The sequence below is a fragment of the Sminthopsis crassicaudata genome, chromosome 2 (assembly GCF_048593235.1).
Source record: "Sminthopsis crassicaudata isolate SCR6 chromosome 2, ASM4859323v1, whole genome shotgun sequence".
Lineage (NCBI taxonomy): Eukaryota > Metazoa > Chordata > Mammalia > Dasyuromorphia > Dasyuridae > Sminthopsis > Sminthopsis crassicaudata.
The window spans coordinates 287,694,777-287,720,307 of NC_133618.1; the positions used below are offsets into that span (position 1 = coordinate 287,694,777).

At 35.2% G+C, this 25,531-nt stretch overlaps 1 protein-coding gene across 7 annotated transcripts in view; it reads left to right on the top strand.

The window, feature by feature from the left end:
- STXBP6 (syntaxin binding protein 6) overlaps positions 1-24,485 on the top strand; it is a 339,987-nt gene extending 315,502 nt beyond the window's left edge. For all 7 annotated transcript variants that reach the window (XM_074289615.1, XM_074289614.1, XM_074289608.1 and 4 more), the window contains 2 exons: positions 13,519-13,676; positions 20,139-24,485. In XM_074289615.1, the coding sequence (XP_074145716.1) occupies positions 13,519-13,676; positions 20,139-20,162 (182 nt within the window). In that variant the 3' untranslated portion in view covers positions 20,163-24,485. The remainder of the gene's footprint in view (positions 1-13,518; positions 13,677-20,138) is intronic.
- The last annotated feature ends 1,046 nt before the right edge of the window (positions 24,486-25,531 follow it).

A 25,531-nucleotide genomic window follows, 5' to 3' on the forward strand; every position in this document is an offset into this window, starting at 1 on the left:
GATCTTCACAACAGGTTCTTAAAACTGATAATTTGGTTTGTTATCAGTCAGCAAACAGGTGCTCTCATCTTATTTTGAGAAGCAAGGTTAAAAACAATGAACTGTTGCAAAAAAGAAACATTAGTTTTGATGAATTTATGACAAAAACTGTTTGGTGATTCAAAATTTTGTGTCATAGACCTTGGTACCAACCAAGAGACCATTATTGTTGTAGTTACCTGGTGTTCTTTAAGAAGAAACAGATTAAAATAGGGTAGTATGGCCTTGACAAACTTATTTCCATTAGTCTTTGTAAATTTTAGTGCTTGAATCAATGAAAACTCAGGTGGTGGTTGGTCTGAAGGATCCACCTCCACAAGGGTTGTTCCCTTCAAGGATAACTACAAAGGCCAATCTAGAAGCAGTGCCATTACTCTGGAGGGTACCAGGGGGTGAGAACAGGAACTACTTTTCCCCTAGATTCTGGGGCTCAGTGTCCAGAAATAGAAATCTCTTTTAGGATAGAAAAGACTTTAACTTGTTAATGTTCAAATGGAGACAGTGGGAGAGAATTTTTAAAAAGTAGAAGATGGAGAGATGATAGCTTCAACAATGTCCTGGAGGACTAGAAATAGTTTATCACCAGAACAAAAGAGGAGTTAATGAATCATAGTGTTAAAAAGTTTTTTTGGGGGGGTTGAGTTTTTGTTTGTTTTGCTTTGGTTGAGTTTTTGGAGGTAATCAAGATTGACTTGCCCAGAGTCTTACAGCTAGTATGTGAGGTTGGATTTGAACTCAGGTTCTCCTGATTCCAGGATTGACACTGTCTACTACTCCACCTAGCTGCCCCTGATATAAACTTTAAGAATGGAAGAGAGAAGTTGAGAAAACTCAGTTTTCATAACCTTGTTGTTCTCAGTGGAGGAGTATGTTAAGCTATGTTCTCTGTGTGGGTCTTGGAAGTGAAGATAGAAGATTTTAAAAGACTAAAATGATTGGAGAAAAGGGAGCCAAGCAACTTGTCTTTATGTCTCCAAAGCTTGGCACATTTTAGGAGCTTAATAAATGCTTGTTAAGTTGGGGAACCATTAAGAAAACCAATCAAAGTATTGCTATGAAGGATCATATTCAGACAAGCTTTCAAGAGAAACCATAACACTAACTTGAAAGCAGATTGAAAGGCTACTAAAAGATCTTCCCCCAATCCAGCCATCTGGAGAGCAATTTGGAACTATGCCCAAAGAGTTATCAAAATATGCATTCCCTTTGACCCAGCAGTGTTTCTATTGGGCTTATATCCCAAAGAGATCTTAAAGGAGGGAAAAGGACTCACGTGTGCAAGAATGTTTATGGCAGCCCTCTTTGTAGTGGTCAGAAACTGAATGCCCATCAGTTGGAGAATGGCTGAATAAGTTATGATATATGAATGTTATGGAATATTATTGTTTTATAAGAAATGATCAACAGGATGATTTCAGAAAGGCCTGGAGAGACTGACATGAACCGATCCTAAGTGAAATGAACAGAACGAGGAGATCATTGTACTCGGCAGTAAGAAGATTATATAATGATCAATTCTGATGGACAAGGTTCTTTTCAACAATGAAATGATTCAGACCAATGCCAGTGATCTTGTGATGAAGAGAGCCATCTACACCCAGACAGAGAACTGTGAGAACTGAGTGTGGTTCATAACATAGCCTTTTCACTCTTTTTGTTGTTGTTTGTTTGCATTTTATTTTCTTTCTCATTTTTTTCTGGTTTGATATGATTGTTCTTCTGCAGCAAGATAATTGTATAAATATGTATGGATACATTAGATTTAACATATATTTCTACCATATTTAACATATATTGGACTATTTGCTATCTAGGGGAAGGGATGGGAGAAGGGACGGAAAGTTGGAATTCAAAGTTTTGCAAGAGTTAATGTTGAAAAATTATACATGAATATGTTTTGGAAAAATAAAAAGGTTTAATTTTTTTTTTTTAAAAAAGACCTTCTCATCAGTGTACATGGGCTTAATCCAATAGATATTATTACTGCTCTCAATTTGGTGACTTAAAGTTCTAGATAACTGTGAAGTCTCAGTCTTCAGGCCAACTTTTCTGTTTCTGTGTTTACAAAGTATTCCTGGTGACTGAATTGACTTTTCTTTGTCACTCAGCTCCAGGCAACACAACTAATTTCACTGCCTAGGGAATTAGCCTCAGACCTGACACAAGAGATAATTCTGGAGCTGCTATTAAGCTCTAGCTACACTTTTCTCTTTGGAAAGCAAGCCTTTGAAATGTAATTACATGCTTTGGCTCTGTGTTCCTAAAAACTGGGGGAATTGTCAGCCTTTATTTGTTTATTGCATCTTTTATTGAGAATTTGCAGTGCTCCTGGGTCCCATATCTATTAGATACCTTCCTGAAGGTCAGGACCCAATGAGTCTTTGATAATAATAAATGCTTGTTGAATTGTTTAGGGTCTGCTCTATCCTAAATTGCTCTCTCTGTTTCTTCTCTCATTTCCTATTTTCCTTCTGCTACAGAAATAGAAGAATCATTCCCTACCACCACAAGATTTGGGGATATTTTGTACATTTGCTTTCATAGGATTCTATGGCTGATGAATTTATCACCCAATGAACAGATTACTGGTAATTAGCCCAGTTTTCTGAAAGTGGATACAGTCTGATTGCAGCATACAGAACTATGTTCGCAGCCTTTTTGATTTGGTACACCTTACAATATTTTTGCTCCTGTGTCTTAAAGAACCCAGCCTTCTCCTCATGTCAGTCCTCTGAGATTTCTCCCAGTTTTATACTATAAAAATTCATTGATTTTTAACCTCACTAATTGGTAATTCATAGAGCATTAGACAGAAAGTTTATCTTTATACTATCTATCACAAGCTAGGGAAATTGATTGTGTAACCAAGATTATAATGGGAAGATATAACTGTCTTAGAGGGAGAGAAGAAATAAGCATCTATTAAGTGCCTACTATCTAGAAAGTATTGTGTTAAAAGTTTTGAAATTTTATATCATTTAATCCTCACAACAACTCTGTAAAGTAAGCTCTATTATTTTTCTCATTTTACAATTGGGCACCCAGAAGCAGACCCTGGCTTGCCCAGGTTCACAGTGCTAGTGTCTTAGGCAGTATTTGAACTCAGGCCTTTTTGACTCTTGTCCAGAACTCTAGCTATTTGTTCTATTTAGCTGCCTAGGAGAATTTAACTACTTCCAAGCTCTTAGACTTCATTTCTCTCCAAACTATTTACTAGTTCCAGTGACTACACAATATTCATAAACTTAAAAGTCATTTATTAGCCCTTTCTCTGGTAGGAATTTATTAATTTCTTTTACCAAGATATAAAAATACATTTATAAAAGCTATTCTATAATTAATCCTACACTTTCTCAAAATCTGCATGAATTATCAATATTTTGTTTTTAAATATATATATATATATATATCACCAAAAAAATCAAAAGTTAACTATGAAGTAGTCATAGGTCAAGTAGGATTTTGGGAAGATTCAGTTTTGAAAGAATATCTTTGCATAGGAAAGCTAAAATAGCATGAATTCTGTGACTGTGTGTGAGAAATAGTCTGTCCATATGCATGCATAGTAATAAAGTATTATAGAGCTTCTAGTCATTCCCCCAGAACAATTACCATTCAACTGTTGTTCATTATAAAGAACACTCGCTTTCTGTTTCATAGATTAAATTTACCTCCTATAGAAAAAAGTCCAAATACTCCATTTGTTTGTTTTCTTGAACACAAGTTGTAGAAGTTTTATCAAATATAGAAAATGAAGACTGATGTATTGATAAACTGCATATACGTAGTTTAAAAAAATAGCAGTTTAACATGTGACCTTAGACTATATTGTTGTTGTTATTGTTGAGTTGTTTCTGTTGAGTCTGAATTTGAAGTTTTGGAGTTTTGATGGCAAGGATACTGGAGTGGTTTACCATTTCCTTTTCAGCTCATTTTTAAATGATGAATATGAGGCAAACAGGGTTAAGTGACTTGCCTAGGGTCATAAGTAAGTTGTCTGAGGGCAGATTTGAAGTCAGGAAGAAGAGTTTTTCTGAGTCCAGGACTGCCACTCTATCTCTACACCACCTAGCTGCCACCTTAGACCATGGCTCATGCTTTTAAATTTTTCTTCATTATCTTATTCTACAGTCCCTTTCCCCTTCCTGGAAATGCTAGATTTAAGTTTTTAACCACTGCTTCATTTTAAACAAACTTTCACCTTCACTAATTGTGTTTTCCAGAAGTCACTGCATCTAGTTTTTACATTATTATCTTGACTTTCTCTCATAGTAAAAACTTCTGCATAATTTAACATAAGGTGCTATTACATTTTTTAAAAGTCCATATTGAATGAAATTTACAAAAGCATCATAAATGAACCAAGCTTGGTCTTAACTTGGTTCTCTGGGTTCTATGATTTAAAAATTAGTTGCCTTTTTTTTCTGTATAGTTGACTGGGCTATCTTCATAATATATGAATAAATTTGGGTGTTTATATCTTTCTATTCCATTTAAAGAAAGTTACAGACCTTCCCCCCCCCTCAGGAAAATGAATGTTTAAATTTCAAATTTATCATGCCAATATGTGATGTTCCCAAAGCCTTGAGTTTTAAGGGTCTCATTTATTCCATAAACATTAGCTGAGTGTTTCCACTATCCCCAAGGATTTAATTGAAGCTACAAAGATGAATAAGATTCATCCCTTATCCCCAGGGAATTTACAATCTGATGTGGATGACTTATAGAAATGTCAGGAAGGAAGCAAGTATTTACTAAATGCCTATTATATTACAGGCACTTTACTAAGTTCTTTTTATCTCATTTGATTTTCACAGCAACCCTATGAAGTAAGTGTTCTTATTATCCCCATTTTATAGAAGAAGAAACTGAGGCAGAGTTTAAGTGACTTGCCCATGGGCACACAGCTAGCAAATGTCCAAGACTGGATTTGAACTCAAGTTTTCCTGACTGACTGTATCTACTAGACCATCAGCTGCAGAGGAGTAAATTTGAGTATTTATGTAGCTACATTATTTCCTAGCTCTCTTAATTTGTACCACAAAACTTTGCATGTGTGGGTCTCCTAAAAGTATATTGAATTAGTCATTTTCCATAAGGTGACATGTGCTTTCATTCTTTGTATTATCTAAGGTATTTTCTGTTTGTTCCATCAAGCTAACCAGGGGGAAAGGTTTCTCTAATTATCTTAATTTGAGTGTCCTGTATCAAAAAGAAATCTCTGATTAGAGAAATCAGGAGGCTCCATTGAAGTCTCATTGGTTAGACTCTGGTCATTAATTTCACAAGAAAGTAATTTTATTTTGATTTTATGGACCATTTCATTTTCTTTTATTTTCATATTTTATCATTAATACATTTTTCCTTATTTTAAAGAATAGTAGCACCATTTTTCCCATCATTTTTCAGAAGAGACCAAGATTATGTATCCAATTCCCAAATAAGACAGTGAAGTTCTCTTGTTTTATAACCACAGACTATACCCATAAGTTATTGTAGTTAAGGGACATGGTAAGACTATGAATGGGTTATCTATCCAATTAATTAAATGTTTATTGAGCACCTACCAATATGCCATTACTTTTGAGAAATACAAAATACACACACACACACACACACAAAAACCCCAAAAAACCTGTAATTCAAACTCATATCATTAACAGCTTATTTCATCTTCCTCTCTTTACAGCATCTCTTGCATCTCTCTTCCCTTTACATACACAACCACCATCAACCAGGATGTAGAAGTTCATCTACTCTTGGGCTCTTATAATAGCCTCTCCAGAAGACAACTAGATAACAAGGTGAATAGGGTGCTGGAAGTCAAGAAGATCTGTGTTAAAATCAGGCCTCAGGCATTTACTTAAAGCAGTGTTTCCCCAGCAAGTTATTTAATCCTCTTTATTTACCTCAGTTTCCCCAACTGTAAAATTGAGGTAACAGCACCACTTGACAGTTATTGTGAGGATCAAATGGAAACTTGCAAAGATGAAAAGGACTTTTCAGGCCTTAAAGAACTATATAAATGCCAGTTATTATAAATGACCACTTCAGTTGCATCCAGAAGGAATAATTCTCTTTTTTTTTTTCCGCTTCTAAATCTTGTGCTTAAAAGACCTGGAACTGGGTCCCAGAGGAGTACTTCAGTTTCTCCAACCTTCCCAATTATTTACAAGATGTCAAAGGAGATGGCTAAGCATCTCCTATAAGAAGATACATTCAGCAGCCAACCAGCCAGCTAGCAAGCATTTAAATGATCACTGCTAGGGGCTATATAATGTTTAAATAAGGCATAGTCGCTGATTACCCATCATGATATCTGATTTCTCTAGCATTTCTGGAACAACACTAAGTACTTTGTGTCTCCAGAAAGTGTCACTGAATTGTGTGTGTGTGTGTGTGTGTGTGTGTGTGTGTGTGTGTGTGTGTGTGTGTGTGTGTGAGAGAGAGAGAGAGAGAGAGAGAGAGAGAGAGAGAGAGAGAGAGAGAGAGAGAGAGGGAGGGAGGGAGGGAGGGAGGGAGGGAGGGAGGGAGGGAGGGAGGGAGGGAGGGAGGGAGAGAGAGAGAGAGAGAGAGAGAGAGAGAGAGAGAGAGAGAGAGAGAGAGAGAGAGAGAGAGAGAGAGAGAGAGAGAGAGAGAGAGAGAGGGGGAGGGAGGGAGGGGACAGGGTGGGGGGGGAAGAGAGAGAGAGAGAGAGAGAAAGAGACTGAGACAGAGAAAGAAGGAGGGGAGGGGGAGAGAGAGAGAGAATATTTTGTTTTTCTATTATGAGTCAATTCCTTTCCTCCACTACAAAAGAATAGTCATGCATAAGTAGATAATAGGGACATTTGTAATTGTGCATACAATATTCTACATTCTTAGTCCCCCAGCTATTTATTAAGTAGAGGTGCTTCCTAATCTCTTCTCCAGGGCAAAGACTGGTCATTAAAAATATTCAGTACTCTACTTCATCTTAATATTCTTTTTATCTCCCTCATTGTATCCTGCGTGTTCTATTTCTGCCTATTTTATCATGTATCAGTTCACACACATATTACTATATTTCTGATTTCCTTACTTTTCACAGCACAATATTATTGCATGTCTGTGTGCATGCATTCACACATACATACACACACACATATACACACAATTACCATCATTTGCCTAATCATCCCTCATGTTATAGGCACTTTTTTCCCCAGAGATTTTGTTATTGTTGTTGTTGTTTTACTTTATGGATTTTTTTTTTTTTTGGTTTATTTTCTGTTTTGCTACCCCAGGAAGTACCACTATGTGACTAAACAAATTGTGGTACCTATATGTCACAAAATTGTGCTGTAAGAAATTACGAATCTAAAGAATTCAAAGAGACATGAGAACACATGAAAGATGAAGTATGATGAATCAGGAAAACAATATACAAAGAGACTTCAACAACATAAATATCAAGGGGAAAAAGGAGACAAAAAATATGTAATTCTTTGCAGAGAAGGGGAATTTATGGGTGTGGAACATTAGAAATCTTTTTTAAATAACATCTTATTTTTTCCCCAATGATATGTAAAAACACTTTTTAATATTTTTTTAAAATTTTGAGTTCCAAGTTTTTTTCCCTCCCATTCCTGAAAGAGTAAGCAGTTTTTTATAAGTTACACATATGCAATAATGCAAAACATTAGAGATATATTTAAGGGGGGTTTTCTATGATTTTTTTTTTATCATATATGAGTTTTTTTTGTTTTTTCTTTTTTCTTTTTTACCTCCCTGGGGTATAGGTTCAGTATGGAATGCAACTATCATCTCATACCAAATTAGCATCCAACATCCCCTTGTTTTCTGGCTAGCTGCTTCAGACCAACTAGCACTAGTATAATTTTCTCACAAATTCATTAATTAAATAATTTATACCATTACTGACCAATAAAGGGCCAATGCCACTAATGAAAACAGTGGAAAGACCTGATCTTTCCCTCTATGATTTTGTGTATCCTACACCTATTTCTGGGTCCTCTTTGGCACAAAATTCTTGCATTATTTCGCTGCATATTGATCTTGTCATTTACCTGTTCTCTCCTAAGAATTATCTTATACAACCTACGTTTTCTCTGTTGCCTTACAACTAATTAAAATTTTCGATAATTAAGGAATTTACCATCCCTTTAACAGTTAGCTGAAGATTAATCAAAATCACTCCATGAAAAAAAAAAAAAAAAAAAAAGCCTTTTTTTTTCCTGTTCACACATCTTTTCTATAGACCATAACTGATCCTCATAGAAATGAAATTAGGTTTTTGCATCTTATACCAGTGGAAATTTCTTTTTTAAAACTTACTGTGGCTACATGTATATATCCCAGAGGTAGAGTTAAATGACATAATAAATTTATTAGCTTTTCAATGGAATGAGCTGTACATTTTTTCCACTTGCTACTTTGTAACTTACTGGTTGTGCTGGATATAGTATCCATTTACTACTCTTAGTTTCAAAATTGTAGAGAGCCAGAACTCTGGAGAAGTATACTTGAAAGAAGTATAATTAAAACAAGGTGTTAACTCAATAATTGATGAGACAATGGTTATCTAGTTTACATATACTTAGTACTTAGCATGGTGATGTAATAGTTCTACACTTGATATAATTGTAATAGGGTATTTAAACTGAGGTCAAAGTCAGCCACAGACATTTCATCTCCGACCATCCTGGTGGTTCTCCTGCCTTCTGCATTTCTCCACTAAGAGCAAAGCTCATCTGAAGGTCCCCCAGAAAGCTAGTGGGGCCCCAGGAGAAGGAGACAGACTGTGAAGGAGATAATAAAGACTTTGGACTTTATTCCTGACTGTTCTTGTGATAATTATTCTGCTGAAACCAAGGCCCATTCCGAGGATCTACAGAGAGCTAGCAGAACATCACAGCAAACTAACTATATGACTATAGACAAATAATTTGCCTTTCTGAACCCTTGAGTTCAGCTTCTTCCTGTTATAGAAAGAATACTTGCTCTAGGTATCTCTAGCATGATATAGTCAAGTGAAGAAGTACTTTATAAACCTTAAAGCACTAAATATGAATTATTGAATTATAATGAATGAATGAATTATAAATTTTAAAGCACTAAAATATGAATTATTATTAATAACTATTAGCTTTACTAATTGAAAGTACAATAGAGTTTGAGTTTGATCCTTTTGAGGTTTGGCAGTTTTTAAACTATATTTCTTGTCAGTAATTGTTGAAATTGGAAAGTGCTATTCATTCAAAATCTGATTTTATCATTTTCTACTTGCTAATACAAAGTGATAATCAGTTTCTACTAAGACCCCTTTGTTTATATGATAGAGATGAGAGGAGAAGAAGTCTAAGCAATGAGATACCATAATTTCATTGTTTATCTACCTTGAAATAGCGATAACTTCTGATTTGGAACAAAAGATTCTCTTGGATAAAAGCCATGACTTCCAAATCCTTGGCCCCTCCATTCTCTTTCTGGCAATTTCTCCTACAATAATCACTTTCTTTTTTCCTCATCTTGATATCTTAAGGAAGTATTCAACTCCATACTGTGCTCCTCTCTTAAATGCCTATCTTCCTTGGTCTATCACTATTACACCCAGCAAAGCCTCAAGCCTTAAATCACTTTCACTATTTGACACCTTCATTGCTACAAACTTGCTGCTAAATGAAGGTGGAAAAAGATCACAGAACTACTCTGACTGCACTCACACTACAAATTTATGTTACACAACTTCTAGTATAATTTTTGAATACCTCCCTTAAACTCATTATCCAACTTTCCAAAGCAGTTCTTCCAAACCTTTTCATCATTCTTTAAACCTCCTATAATTCTCCCTGTTCCCACTCTCTCAGCTGTGAGAATCTTGCCTTATATTTAGTAGGAAAAAAATGAAGCTGTTCAGTGTAAGCTCTCTTTTATTCCTTCATTTTCATGTCCTATCATTCAGGTACTTCTCTACTTTCTCACATGATGAGGTGGCCTTACAACTTAACAAGGCTAACTCCTTTATTTGTTCAACAGCCCCATTTTATCTTGTCTCCACCAACAGATTGTCCTTTCTGACATTCCCATCATTCACTTATTTACTGGTTCGTTTTCTTCTGCTCACAAACTCGCCCATTTCTCTTCTATGCCATAGTTTAAAAATCATTTGATCCTTCCATCCTTATTATCCTCTGTCACTTCTGCCTTTTTTATCTATACTTATTTGGCCTCTTACAGTAGGTGCCTTCACTTTATCTCCTTCCACTATTTTACAGTCAGGGTTCTGACCTTTTAATTTCATCAAAACTCTCCTTTCAAGGGTTACTAAGTAATCTCTTAGTTGCCAAATCCAATGGTGTTTTCTTTATTCTCATTCTCTTCATTGATCTTTCTCTCTAAATCATCCCTTCTTCTTACTTTCCCTGTTACTAGAGGGCAGCACTATCCTAATTCTTCAGATTTGTAATCTAGGAGTCATTCTATACTCACCATCTCTCTGTCCCATCCCTTCATCTAATTTGTAGCCAAATCCTATAGATTTTACCCTTTCAGATATATTTCCTTTTCTCCTCTGACGTGACCATCACTTTCTTCAAGCTGTCATCATCACATGCATATATTAGTGCATGCCTGTCACTGGTCTTTCCCCTATTCAATCTATCCTCCATTTAGTCACATAGTGATTTACCTAAAGGACAGGTTCAGGGGCAGCTAGGTAGTGCAATGGATAGAGCACCAGCCCTGAATTCAGGAGGACCCAAGTTCAAATCTGGTCTCAGACACTTAACACATACTAGCTGTGTGACCCTGGGCAAGTCACTTAACCCCAGCCTGGGGGGGGGGGGGGAGGTGGATCAAGGACAGGTTCAACCATGCCACATCACTTCACCTCCTCACTCAGTTAATTGTAGTGGCTCTGTTGGGCTTTCAAAGTCCTTCATCAACCTAATTCTCTCCTACCTTTCCAATCTTCCTTCACTTTAACTCCCTAACATGTACCCTTTAATCTTGTGATGCTGTCCTCCTAGTTGCATCATAAAAATCTTTGACCTAGACATTTTCTGTGATTTTCTCCCACCTGAGATGTTCTTTTGCTTCTCCTACCAGCTTTCTCTCTGATAATTACTACTAATACTTTCCCCTCTGTTAATTACTTCCTACTCATCCTGAATATACTTTATTCTATATATATTTGTTTGCATGTTTTCTCTATTGGACTGAAAGCTCCTTGAGGGGCAGGGTATTTTTGTATCCCCCATCATTTAGAACAATGTCTGGTACATAATAGATGTTTAATAAAATGTTTATTTTTGAAAGGATATAGCTTTTTAATTATTAGAGCTATCTAAAAGTAAAGTGGGGTGTTTAGGAAGTACTTCCTTCCTCATCTCTAGAAATTATGAGATCATAGACTTAGAGCTTGAAGTGATTTTAGAGGCCACTGATTTTTAACTTCCTCATTTTACAGATGAGGAAATTGAAGCACAAGGAGATTAAATGACTTGCCCAAGTATCTGAAGCCAGATCTGAATTCTCATCTTTCTGATTTCAAGTACATTGCTCTGTTCATTATGTAACTTACATATCCCAGTGGAAGTTAGATAACCATTTTTTAATATGAAATGCATATTTGAGTAAAGCTTGGATTAAAAGACTTCAAGTCTCTTTCAACTCTAGAATTCTGTAGTTCTAAGGCATTTATAAATGAATACCTTAAGGGTGCTATAATAATTCTTTATTTTTTCTCAGATAAAGAATTATTATCGCACTCTTAAGGTATTCATTTTAGGGGGGTTTTTTGTTTGTTTGTTTTTGTTTTTGTGTTGAATAAAGTTTTTATTGTTGTTGTTGTTGCTGTTCAGGATTATGCTTAACATTGTTGGGAATTATATTTTCTGCCACCAACCCAGTTCTTTTGTTCTTTCAAGTGTTCATATGTTCCAAGACTTTGTCTTTTAATGTAGCCACTGTTAGGTCTTGTGTGATTCTAACAGTGGCTCCATTATATTCTGATTTTTTTTTTCTTGTTGTTCATAATACTTTCTCCTCAAAATGTGGGCTTTAGAATTTGTTATGAAGATCTCTGTCAGGAGATAATTGGTCAATTTTTTCTACTTATATTTTTTCTTTTTCTTTTAGCACTTCAGGACAAATTCCTTTTTTGGTTGTAGATTTCAAGTAATCCAATTATCCTTATGTTATTTTTCTTCTTGATCTGTTCTACAAGTTAATTGTTTTTCTTATGAGATATTTCATGCTCTTTTCTATTTTTTTCATTCTTTTCCTTTTGCTTTATTTCTTGGTCTCTTGTAATTTTGCTGGCTTCCCCTTGATCAATTTTAGTTTTTTTTTTTTATTTTTTATTAATTTTATAATTATAACATTTTTTGACAGTACATATGCATAGGTAATTTTTTTTTTACAACATTATTCCTTGTATTCCCTTCTGTTCCGAATTTTCCCCTCCTTCCCTCCACCCCCTCCCCTAGATGGCAGGCATACATATTAAATATGTTATAGTATATCCTAGGTACAATATATATGTGCAGAACCGAATTTTGTTGTTGGTATTCATTTTATGTTATGGTTGATCCACAACAACCTAAGATAAATAAAATAGAGTAAATTTCTACTTACAAGCTATATCTTTTTTCTTTTTCTTTTCTTTCTTACTTTCTTTCTTTCTTTCTGTATTTCCTTTTTTTCTTTGTTTCTTAGCTTTTTAGTTTTTCTCTTTTTTCTTTCTTTTTTTCTCTTTCATGCCTCCCTTCTCCCTCTTCTCTCCTTCCCTCCTTCACTCTTTTCCTCCCTCCTTTTTCATTCCCCCTCTCCCTCTTTCTTTCTTCTTTTCCACTGTCTGGTGATGTATACTATTCAATGCTATTTAATTCTATATCAAAAGTTTTTGTGTTCAAATTATCCCTTGGGACACTTTTCTTCCCCCACTCTCATTCCCAAAACAATGCTCTCTAGCATTCCATGTAGAATGGAGATGTCTAATGTCTCACACTTCAAGGTACAGGGGACAGATTTTAGTGTTTGCCAATTTCTGCCACTGCATAAATTTTCTTTTGGGGAATAGGAAGCTATCCTTTTTAGACTCCTAGGAACAATTAATTAGCATTCTTGAATCTTGAACATGTCAGGGGCCATTCTAATCTGTCTAATTTATTCCTAAAGCATAGCTTCTTGCCTTAAAGGGCCTGGTCAGTTACTTGTTTCAGGATTCTGATGTTATTTTAAAAGAAACAATATAGTGTAATAGGTAAACTTTGGACTAATACCCAGGAGATGATGTATATGAATCTTGGTGCCATTCCTTGGTTTTGTGACCTCAATCAAAGTATTTCCTCAGTTTCCTCACCTGGAAAATAGTATTTACCTCCATAAGATCATTGTGAGGAAAGCATGTTGAAAACCTTAAATTACTCTTTCAGTGTAAATTATGAGCTGCCATCATCATCATCATCATTATTTATTGTTATTTGTCTGCTCCAGGAAACAGCATACTTCATTCAGCAGCAGACAGTGTGACAAGTGCAGTGCAGAAGGCCAGCCAGGCCTTGAATGAGCGTGGGGAAAGGTTAGGTCGAGCAGAAGAAAAGACAGAAGACATGAAGAACAGTGCCCAGCAATTTGCTGAAACTGCCCATAAGGTAAGATGCCGGGCAAGAGAACTTGGTTTTGGTCTCCTGCTTATTTCCAAGGAGATTCTGAGTCACTGATAAACTCTTTTATAGAAATCTGTTCTGCCAAGAATCTGTCCCTGATTATTTGTTACATAGCATGAAATATGCAAACACCACTGTTTTCCCATTCTTTATACAATAAACCAGACATGTATTGTTCAGAGTTTATTTGCATCAATAAATTCTTAGGTTGAAATAAAGCAAAATAGTTCCTCTAGCTTTCTAACTAGTTCCTTAATTGTCTCTCTTTAACTCTCATTACCTTCAATTTTGATATTTCACACAGAAATATCCATTTTGTCCCTACTCAGAGATTTGGGACTAAAGTGTCAAAGGATGGATGGTGCTTTAGATGATGCTCAAAAAGGGATTCCCTCCTTACCCCATCCCAACCCCTTTGTTGGTATATGCTTGAAAGAAGCCATGGGTGCTTGTCTCCGTTTTTTTAATTTATAATCTCTTTTTTCTTCCTGAGAGGTATTTTGTGGGTTCTCGTCTTTGTGCTCTGCTATGCATAAAACAAGCTCTAGAAAAAGTGGTGTTAATATTGCATCACTCAGGAAGAGGCCCAGCTATTCCTGGTGCTTTATTGCTGGAATCTTAGCTATAGTTTGGCTATTACAGTCCTGCCTGCCAAGATTTGTTTCTACTTTTGTAAACCAAAATGTGCCAGGAAACCTCCATATATTAAGAACAGTCATTTTTTAAAGGAAAAAAAAAAATATTCATTTGCAACCAGCTTCCTTGGGTAAGAGATTAGAGATAGAGACTAAACCTAAAGATGGAAAACTCCCAAATCAGGAAACTCTCTACCAGTGGAGGCAAACAAGTTAACTGGTGGCATAGGAAGAAAGAAATATTTCAGTAGGTTAAATAGGTGTGTCAAAATTCTGATTAAAGAATATAATGGATCTGGTTAATGAATAGGACTTGATTTGTGAAGGGCTTTCAGGTAAACAATCAGCAAACATTAATCACCTACAAATTTGATCTCAGATATTTTTTTATTTCTGGTCCACTTCTTTATTCATGTTCAACCTAATTGCAAAGTGGCAGATTTTTCATTGAATTGCATACTGGATTGTACTAAAGCTAGCTCCTTCTAATTGTAGATAGCTAGTTGTAAAATTTTCACTGGTAGCTTATTTATGTTGTGTAAATCAGCAAATGCTAGGAGCAACTAATTGGCTCAGAGAAATAGATTACTGGGCCTAGTTTCAAGATGACCTTAGTTCAAATCCAACTTTAGACACTTAACTAGCCGTGGAATCCTTGGGAAAATCATTTTGCCTCAATTTCTTCATCTGTAAAATGGGAATAATAAGAGCATCTAATTTCCAAAGTTGTTGTAAGTCTTAAATGAACCCACTGTTAAGCATTTAACATGGTATCTGTCAAGTAGTAAACATTATATAAGCATTATCCATTAATATTATTAAATCGATTCTTTAGTATTTTGTTGATTGTCTTGACTTAAGAAAATGATGGGGAAATGCAAATAATAAAGATTAAAGTTAAAAATATGTCTTGCATACATTTTCCCCCCAAAGAGCCATTTGTCAGACATTCATTGATATATTATTGGTTGCATCCTTCTATCTTTATTGTGCATTTGGAGGAACATTAAGCCAGTCCTGTGGAAGATGTGAGACCTATTATATTTAAGTTCCTTGAGAAAAGAGATTCTTTCATTCATTGTATTTGTATTATCAGTACCCATACAGTATAGTATTGCTTAATAAATACTTGTTAATAGATTAGTTCAAAGATGCATTCTTATAGGATAATATTAGAGCTTAGAAGAACATTGGACTTGATATAGTCCAACACCTCATTTTCTAGATAAGAAAGCCAAAGCTGAGAGAAGTTAAGAGACTTGTCCAAGGTCACACAAGTGGTCAATGGCTTAAAAAAAACACACAACAGAATTTGAATCCATTCATTTAACTGAATCAAGCACACTTTTTTCCTATACCACAGTGCCTGAGAGTTGAGACTTCCTTAACTCTCTTCCTTTCTACTTTTTTTGCCTCTACTTCCCCATGGTCTAGGTGGAGAAACAAATGATGAAATTAAAAAACTTACCCTCTTAGTTTGATTTTGCATAATTGCAATTGAAGTGATTTAAAAGGGGAAAAAAATTAGGAATGGGAAAAAGTTTAAAGTGAATAAGGGAGAGGGGAAGCTTATTGGAAGACAATTTAGCTGTCTTTCAGTTCTGTAAAAGCTTATTTTAAAGTCAGTGACCTACTAGTTTTCTCTTTGTGTTGGGTACAGGATAGCAGATTAGGAACTGATAAGGCTTGAATAAGAGACCTCAATAAAACAGAATAAAAATGTAGAGACAAAAACTATGCCAGGACCAAGCTTTTTCTATGCAGCCAATCTATGGTTATCTGTGAATCTCTGACTATGCAGCCAAATGGCATAGGATTTTCAATTTACAAGAGACCTCAGAGATTCTCTGTTTCAATGCTCACATTTTGAAGATTAAAAAACTGAGGCTAAGAGAAGGAATGGCTTGTTGAGATTCTTTTTATAATTCTTAATTAATTAACAAGTTAATTCCTGCTATACTTTACCTATACTATTATTGCTGATGAATTTGGTGTGAAACTTCAACAGACTTTAGGAAAAGCTGGGGGTCCAAGGAGTTTGCTTACTGTATTGTGGTAGAGGGTTTTTTTGTTTGTTTGTTTATTTGGTTTTTGGTTTTGGTTTTGTTTTTGTTTTTAAATCTGCCTGTCAAAATCAAAAGAAAAGTGAAGGGCTGAAGTGAGTACTTCCCCAAATAGAACAATCCATAGGATATAATGAAAAACTCATCAGAAGAGAAGTTGGTATGGACTCCAAAGGACCATAAGAGATCTGGTTTGGACTGATGGAGTCATTAGTACTAGCCAAATATATTTTCCAGGTGGACAGTTTTGTTGTTAAGTGCCCTAGGAGAGAGAGACAAGGGAGTAGGAGGGTGGGAGGAAGGGGTGAAGAGAAAGAATGGGGGAGGGATGAACAAGCATGCAAGCAAACAAGAGAGAGAGAACATTTCAAAGCCAAGATTGCAACTTTTAAAAATTAGTATGTTTGCTTATGAATCATCCTAGCATTGGAAATGTTCTCTAATAAGCAGACTTGTCTCCAAGGTGATGGAATGTCTATCTTCCCAAGGAATGAGACTCCTAAATTCTCAGATAGAACAACCAGTGTAGGCTGACTGGGTTGATGTCCTTTCATTGGCCCATTGACAGTTCCTCTGGACAAATTCCCAGGTGAGGGGTTTGGAAGAGATACAGCCCTTGCCTTCCACCCCCACTCCAATCTTGGCTCAGTTGACTCATAATGGGTAGGTTGTATTTACAAAGCCCCCAAACTATACACTCTGAGCAGAGGACAAAAATTTCATCTCATAAGATACTTAATACTAAAGTTTAATTGGAACACTTTTCTCCTCTCTCATCCTCTCTCCTCCTACCACTTCCCCAAACTCTAGCTGCACAGTGAAGTTATAAAAGTGTTTTTCAAGGAATATGCTTTAAGACGTACAGGGGATTTCTCAGATACCTGAATTTGAGAAAGGGATTTGGCAAAACTCCAAACAAGAGAACCACTCTGGCAGGGATACTCATTTTCCTTTGCCCTAAAAATCACCAAGTTGCAGAGTATGCAATGCCTTTGGGCAATACTTTTGCTCAGTAAGAATGTTGAGTCAGCAGTTGTGCTGTTAATAGTATTTTAAAAATTGTCCTGGGAGAAGAAAGGATAGTTGGTATCTGTTCTATACAGCATGCCAAGGCATTGCTGGACAAGCAGGAGTGAGGCTGTTTAGTGGAAACATTTTAAACACTTCAGGGCATGTCCCACCTTTGCCGCTGGATAATTTTTGATCCTTGCATCAGCCTCTCTGCTGCAGGTTCCACCTTCGTTGGATGAGGATTTCATTGTATAATATTTGGATTGCCTATAGCATGGGGGAGGTTATGTATAAAAAGCTTTGTAAACTACAGACCAATGAGTAAGTACATATTCCTATTAGTGCTAAAGAACTAAATAAAAAAGGAACCATAGTCCTTACTTCCACAGGGTACTGTGCCAATGGCAGCTATTCTCAGGGAATTAGGCTAGCTTGATCCTTTCTTACATTGACCCAATAATTCATAGAATGTTAGGCCTAGAACCCCAAGCCCTGCTTCATTCTTCTAGCTCTATTCATTTTAGGGACAAGAAAATTGAGGCCCAGAGAGCTTAGTGACTTGCACAGAGTCTGTTCAAGTCTGTCATACAATTCCTCCTTGTTTCTACTATAGTGTTCTTTTCTCTTTGCAATATTGTTCTCCATGTTCTGTTTCTCACCAATTTCTTAATGAGAAGGACCTAGCAAGAGTTAATTTTCTAAAGCTAACATTAAAGAAATCCCAGTTCAAGTATAACATTGACAGAATTGGGCTTTCTACAAAAATTCCTGTGGAAACTGGTGTTCTCACCCAGTTAACCAAATCCCTGCCTAGCTTGTTTTTTTTTTTTTTTTTTTTTTTTTTTTTTTCCTTAACTTGAAACATGGTTCTGCTTAGTTTCACATAGACACACAGAAGTTTCCCCCTGCTGGAGACAGTGTTCTCATCCTTAGAATAGAGGGCTTCTAATGATGAGAAGTAAACAGGAAGGGGGAATTATCTTTTCACAATTGAGAAATCCTAGTGTAGAAATCCCCACCAATTCAGATGCCACAAGTCAATAATTTAGTAAATAAGCGCTCCAGTTTCTTGAAGTGCAACTGAAGTTTAATAATTTGCTGGTAGCCATATAGCCAGTAAATGCCAGAGGCAAGATTTTAATCTTAGAGTTTTACACTCAAAGCCTAGCACTCCGTCCCCTATGCTCCATTGTTCCTAATAACAGTAACAGTAACTGATATTTATAGAATAAAAAAATTTAAAGCACTTTATATACCTTATCTCATGTCATCCTGACAACAAGCCTGTAAATAAGTTTGAGGTATTTTCATTATCTCTATTTTGAGAAGAAGAAAACAAAGTTCAGAGAGGTTGTGACTCACCCGTGATCATGCAACTAATAAGTGTTTAAGGAGAGATTCAATGCCAGGTCTTTTTCAATTCCACATCCAAATCTTTTTTTTTTTATTCCATCAATTAGCTCTCTATAGTAATTTCAGGTCACACAAGGAATTCTACGTCAACTTCTTCTCCCTTTCTAGTCATAGCATTGCACTGACTCATTGGGTAGGGACATGGTTCTGAGACACAGTGGGATTAAATCTGTATCCTGTACCCAAATTCAGTTTCCCTAAATGAATTGTCTTGGAGCTCAGCTAAGTTTGGAAATCTATTGACTAACAGGGTGGCATTTGGTGCTCCCATTTGTAGAAATCTGATGTTTCAATAGAGCATTTCTTAAATACCACTGGAAGTAGAAATCAAGGTCTGGCTTCCAGCTATTGTTCAGCTTTTGTCAATAGCATGATTTAACCATCAAGTATATTGCACTAGCTTGAGTAATCTCATTAAACCAAGAACTAATGGATTAATTACTGAAGAAAATTAATTAGTGAAGGTTCAAATTTAAGACTTCAGATCAACAAACTTTTTTGAATACTACTAATATACTGGGCACTGTGCTAGGTATTAGGGTTGCAAAGACAAAAATGAAACAATCGCTACTCTTAAATAGTTTAGATTTTGCTAGAAGCACACATGCACCCAGATAAGTAAATGCAAAATAAATACAAAGAAATTTTATCCTGGTGGAGGATTGAAAGCGAAGAGTAGCAAAGTAAATATCAATTGAAGAAATCAAGAATCTTACAAGAGGTTACATCTAAACTGAGACTTAAAGGGAACTAGGTATCTCAAACAGTCAAGTGAGGAGAGAGAGCATTTCATGAATGGAATTAAGTTATGGATTATCAATTACAAACAAGGATCAATAAACTGGTTTTACATAACTTGCCTGAGGAGGAGTCACATGAAATCAATGTGGAAAAGGTATGGAGCCAAGTGATCAAGAGAATCTCAACTTTTAATACTAGTTTGAGAGTCAGAACAATAGCATATTACCTTGAATAAGCCATTTAATCTTTGAATTAGTTTTGTCATGTATGAAATGTAGATACTGTGCCTTACTCTAACTTCCTTCTCAGGAATTCCTTAGAAGACATGATAAAAGATGAGAAAACCCACTTGGACTTTGTAAATGAAAGGTGCCATTTAAGCACTAGGAAACATTGTAAGCAAATTTTTAAAAAATGTTATGCATTAATTTATCCAAAAAGATTGAAATCAGAAAAAAAAATTTTCTGAAAAAGATGTCATTATGGAAGAGATGCCATGCATTCTACTCTTCTTTTTTTCCCCCTATTGAAATGACTGAGATTTTCACTACCCTTTTTCTTTCTCTTTTTCTCTCTCTCCTCAGCTTGCCATGAAGCATAAGTGCTGAAGTACTTAACTGCCTATCCTGATGACCCTCCCAAGAGAAATGAAAAAGATTGGTTCAGCAGTTTTTACAAGAATTCTAAAATTCCACCTGCTTCTTGTTGCCAATTCTTTGGAAATTGGTTTGTGTTCTGTTCAGACATTAGTACTGGGGGGAGGGGAAATATGTTGTGTTTTTACATTTCTTTAGTGACCTTAAGAAATGCTGCACTATCTTCAATTTGGGGGTAGGAGAAAGATTGCGGTTTGTTGTTGTTTGTTTGTTTGTTTTTGGTATTTTTCCCCAAAATGTTTCGGATGTTTTGTTTTTAAGCAAGAATATAAGAAAATTGGACCAAATAACTTGAACAGGGTGAAAACTGGCAAAAATCTGGTTTTTTTCCTTGATATGAAACAGGAAGACATTTTAATTTGGCTACATCAATTGTTATTGTTTCTGTATGAAAATAAAATTCAGAGTGATTAATTTTTTTCCTCATTTTTGTAGCTAGTGTTAGCAGAATCAGAGAGCTAGAATTCTGTATCCTGGGACATTAAAGGTCTCTATTATGGAAAACAATTGGATTTATCAGGGGAAACAGCCGACTTAGATTTTGCTCTTTGCCTAGCTACCTTTTGCATGAGCCATCACCAGCATTCCAAAAAGCAAAACAAAGTTGCAGCTAAGATTCTGCTTTCTGTGTTGCAGATTCAATGTTTCTGCTATTTAGTTCCAGAATGATCTTTTTTGTTGTTGTTTTAACACTTTACTGTGAAAAATATAAATGTGAAGTTAAAGACTTAAGGAAAAATTTCATTTGTAATACAGTAGTTTTCCTGTACTAAGTACAGGAAGAGTAGTTTTAATGACACTCGGTTCCTTTGCCCTCCAGTAGCTGGTGGGGAAGATTGGATTGAGTAAAGATGAGAACTTTCAATGTGGAAACTCTTTCACTAACATATTTATGACTTAGCAGATAAAAGTTGCCTGAAACAAAGGGATTAAATGATTTGCTCAGAGTTTCTCAACAAAGGTCAGAAAGAAGAAATTTGAAGCTAAATTTTTCCTTACTCCCAAGTCCAGCCTTTCATTCACTGCTCCCTTACAATCTAGCGGGAGAGATTAAAACAAACATATCAATTAGCACAGAAATGGCACTGTGTGATAAGCCATAAGAGTGATACAACCAAAGTACTATTTCTGAGATGAGAGAAAATTTCATATTTGAGGTGAGGAGAAAAGACTGTAAAATACAAGGTACCAGTTTGCCACCTCTTCACCCTCTGAAGAAAATCTTAGCAATTAGGATAATTTCTAAAGTGTGTGTTGATATAAAAGGGTTTTTTTAGCATCCTTCTAGGTGAAAGCTTTTAGGGTACAGCAAAATTATTCCTCAGAAATCAAGTCTCAAACATTTAGTGATGGGCCTAATGGTGTCTGTCCCACATTTAAAGGGCAGCATTTTCCTACTTAGACAGAATCTTGAGATACATGTGTCAAGAGAAGCCTAAGTCTCCAAGTACTCTAAGAAGTCTTCAAACAAAGGCCAGAGGTAGTTTGTAGTACAGAAGAAAAATCTTGATAAAGTATAGATTTTTGACTTAATCAATCCTAAGATTCCCTCCAGTTCTTACATGCTATGATTGAGAATTAGTGACTATTACTCTCTCACTTTCTCTCCATCTCTCTGTCTCTATCTCTCTCTTTCCTTATTGTCCCATATTTATTTTTGTTTTGCTCTTCACATGTTGGCTTCATTAGTATAAGGAATGTCCAGCACAAAAACTGGTACAGATAAAAATCTGTATAAATAAAGAGAAAAAAATTTACATTTACACCCGTTTCTCTCTGTCCATGAAATGGTCTATTTTAAAGTGATTATCATAATTTCCTTGGACATTCTTTGTGTTCATATTGATTTGATCTTTACTTTTTTCTTTTTCTTTTTTCTTTCTTTTTTTTTTTTTTTGGCTATTTATTTCTTGTAATTTAAATCATGGGGATTTTAACAAACCACTTCTCATGATCATAACAACATTCTCTAGGAAGGTATCAAGCTATGTAGGCATGATATCTATCCCATTACTTGCAAATTAGAATGAGTTTTATTCACATTCTTCCTTAAATCTAAGACTTTGATAGTAGAGATTTTTTTTTCCCCACCAAGAGTTAAAATGCTATTAAGGAATGATGTCTTCTTTTTTCCATGAGAACATGATGCCCAGCATATCCCAGACTTATTTGCCTTCCCAGGTTCTCATTGCAATGCATTGCTTTTTAAAGTTCTTGATTCTTCTAAACTGTATTTCTTTCTTCTTCCCATTGAGCACAGAGTCAGTATAGTCCAAGCATGTTTGGTGTAGAATCCAAGTAATCTTTCACGTTACAAAAGAAGGAACTGCATTATTAATGTCCATTTAAGCAGCTTCTGTCTCCTGATAAAACAGTCTCAGGGACACAGAAAATCATCATTATTGGAAAACAGATCTCTTTCACAATGTTGGCATGTCAGGAAGAAGTCAGAATCTATTTGCGATGAATTTTTGAATCCTCTTAGGGAGACAACCCGATTAAAAATATATCCTTATAAAAGTTAATTAGGAAGGTATTTTTAGCAGCATTTTGGATTATTTTCCTTTGGGAACCTCAAAAAGTAAATAAACTATTCTCTAAGAACAAAACTGGAGGCCATTAAAGTTGTGAGTCATAGAAGCCACATGTTATAGCAGATAGTTTTGCAAAATATACTGTATAAGATATGATCAGACTTATTAGGAGTCTTGAAAAATATTTTGACCTAGTATTTTATATTGGCTGTTCAGCTTTGTCAGGAAAAGACACAATAGATCTTTCTGCTCACCAAGGTTGTTTGTTTTTAAATTGTATACTTTCTAGGAAAATGCTTTTAAAACAAAACCAATGAGGACAGAGGGGGAGGGGGAGAGAGAAAGAGAGCAATAAACAGAAAAACAGAGAGAGAGATGCCGCCTATGACAATTTTTCAATCATTCATTCTGCAAGATGATAATTTATTAAGTGCTTACTATGTATCAAGCACTGTCTGTCATAGTTGCTGAAAATAAACTCAGTAGTTTTTAGGGTCATTAAATATGGACGTAGGGGAGGGAGGGTATGCAATTATATACATGTGTGTCTGTGTATATATATTTACAAACTGGATTCTGAACACCTCATAGCCACTCAGCTGGCACATAAAATTGAAGGGAATAAAGACAAATATAAAGACCTATGTTAACCAAACTTTAAAGGAGTCTGTTGCCAGTTATTTGGTGAAGTTGTCTCAGAAAGACTCAAGTTGATAAGGTTATATAATACATTGTGAGGTGCTTTTTTTTTTTTCCAGATTGAATAAAGAATCTTCTTAAAATGAAAGTCTGAAATAGCTTCCCTCCATTTCCCTTAATGCCTCTTGAAAGTTTTGAGTGGGGACTCCTTGTTGAAAATGGTCTTGTTTAAAAGAAAGCCTAGCCCAACCTTTTCTGGCTTCTATCACCAATTTGTTTAATGACTGTGCCTATTTCTTAAAAATGTCATCACTTCTATTAGAATAGCGATCTCTGTTCTACTTCCCAAAGCTGTTATGAAGAATCACATGAGGATATGTGAAATACTTTGAGCTCTTCTACAGAAGGTGTTTCAATAGAAGGTATTTGTGTATTACTCATGACCTAAGCCCAAGAACTTAAAAGAGACTTGAATGGTTTGGGACCAATTCAATTTACTGAGCTAAAGAGATTTTTAACATGTGTTTGTTTCATTCCTGCTATTCTATACATTTATGGGTGTTGTATTTCTAATATAACTCTTAAACTGTACCAACAACCAAACCATCCTAAAGAGAAAATTGTAGTGTGATAGCTTCTTCCTGGAACTTAGCTATAGCCTCTCTCACTAGTATTATTAGATATATGTGTACAGAAAGTATACAGTTATTCAGGTTAATGTTTCATATTAAAGAATGTATTTGTAAAATGTAACAACATTAGTAGTCAACATTTTTTAAGCTTTGCAAAGAATAAAAAAAAAGATTATGTGTTAGATTTTAAAACTACAGTGAAATCTGTCTTAACACTACTTTTGTGGCTAGCAAAGGTCACATATTCATGTGAAATTATTAGCAGAATGTCCTAAACAAGTAATCTTAAAGGTAAGTTTTGCTCTAATTTGCCAAATTGTAAATTGCCAATATCTGTTGTACAGTAATTCCTCAAGAAATTCTCCAGGACATCAAACATGATTTTGTTTTCTTTAAAGACAAGTTCAACTTGATATGTGGATTCATTATTGCAAACACCAATTTTGTCATTAAATATTTTATCTCTGTGATGCAAGCTTGTTTCTCTGAGTTATTTAAGTGATGGTCTTCGGTTCATGATGAAATAACCAGCAGTCATGGTTACAATTTGGGTAGTAGAACATAGAATACACAGATTTCCTCAACCAATTGCAATGAGAAACTTGAAAATACAGGAGAGAAAAGATCTCCATCTGCCACACTTGAAAAAAGAAAAAAAAAGAAACATACTAATATTTAGTCTCACAAGATTATGAATGCCTGTTTTTTCTCTTAAATGAAATATTTGAGCCAAACCACTGCTACTGGTCCTCCCTCTGCAGGTTGTAGTTATACAATTTCTCAACCTTGAAACATCCATGATAGCTATAATACACTATTATTCCCCAGGTTATGATGTACTATGTTCCATCTGAAAGAAACTACCATCATATTAAGTGTATTATTTTAGCAAATGAGAACACAACAGTTGATTGCATCAAGAGTGATATAATGTATGCAAGAATGCTTTAAAAAAAACTGTCAAATGCTTCTTGATTGTATGATTCTCTTTCCTGTGCTGGTTATCATACTTTCTCCATGGAAGTCATTAACTTGACTAACCAACAATCTATGCAGGAATTCAGTAAAATAACAAATACTGAATATTATATAGAAGCAAAAAATCAACTTTCTTAGATTTTCAGCAGAGAAAATAAGAGGAAAGTTGCTAATCTGTCACAAACACCTAAGATGAAGATAAGTTTCCCATTTGAGCTGTTCTAATAAGGCATATTGAAAAATTAAAGTCCACAACTGCAGCAGAATTTTTATCAAATGAGATAATAGATCAAACATCTTTCAATCTTAACATGCTATATAAATGCTAGTTTGGGGTTTTGTTTTAGTCTTAATTTTACTTTCTTATTAGCAATATATAATACAACCAAGATTACCCATGGACAGAATCTTATTTGTAGACTTTTTAAGCTTTCAATTTAGCTTCTCTATGAGACAGTGAACATATACTTGGCAAATACTGATTCTTTGTAATTGATGCTTCCCCAACCAATACAGAATTATACAATCCAACCAAAAG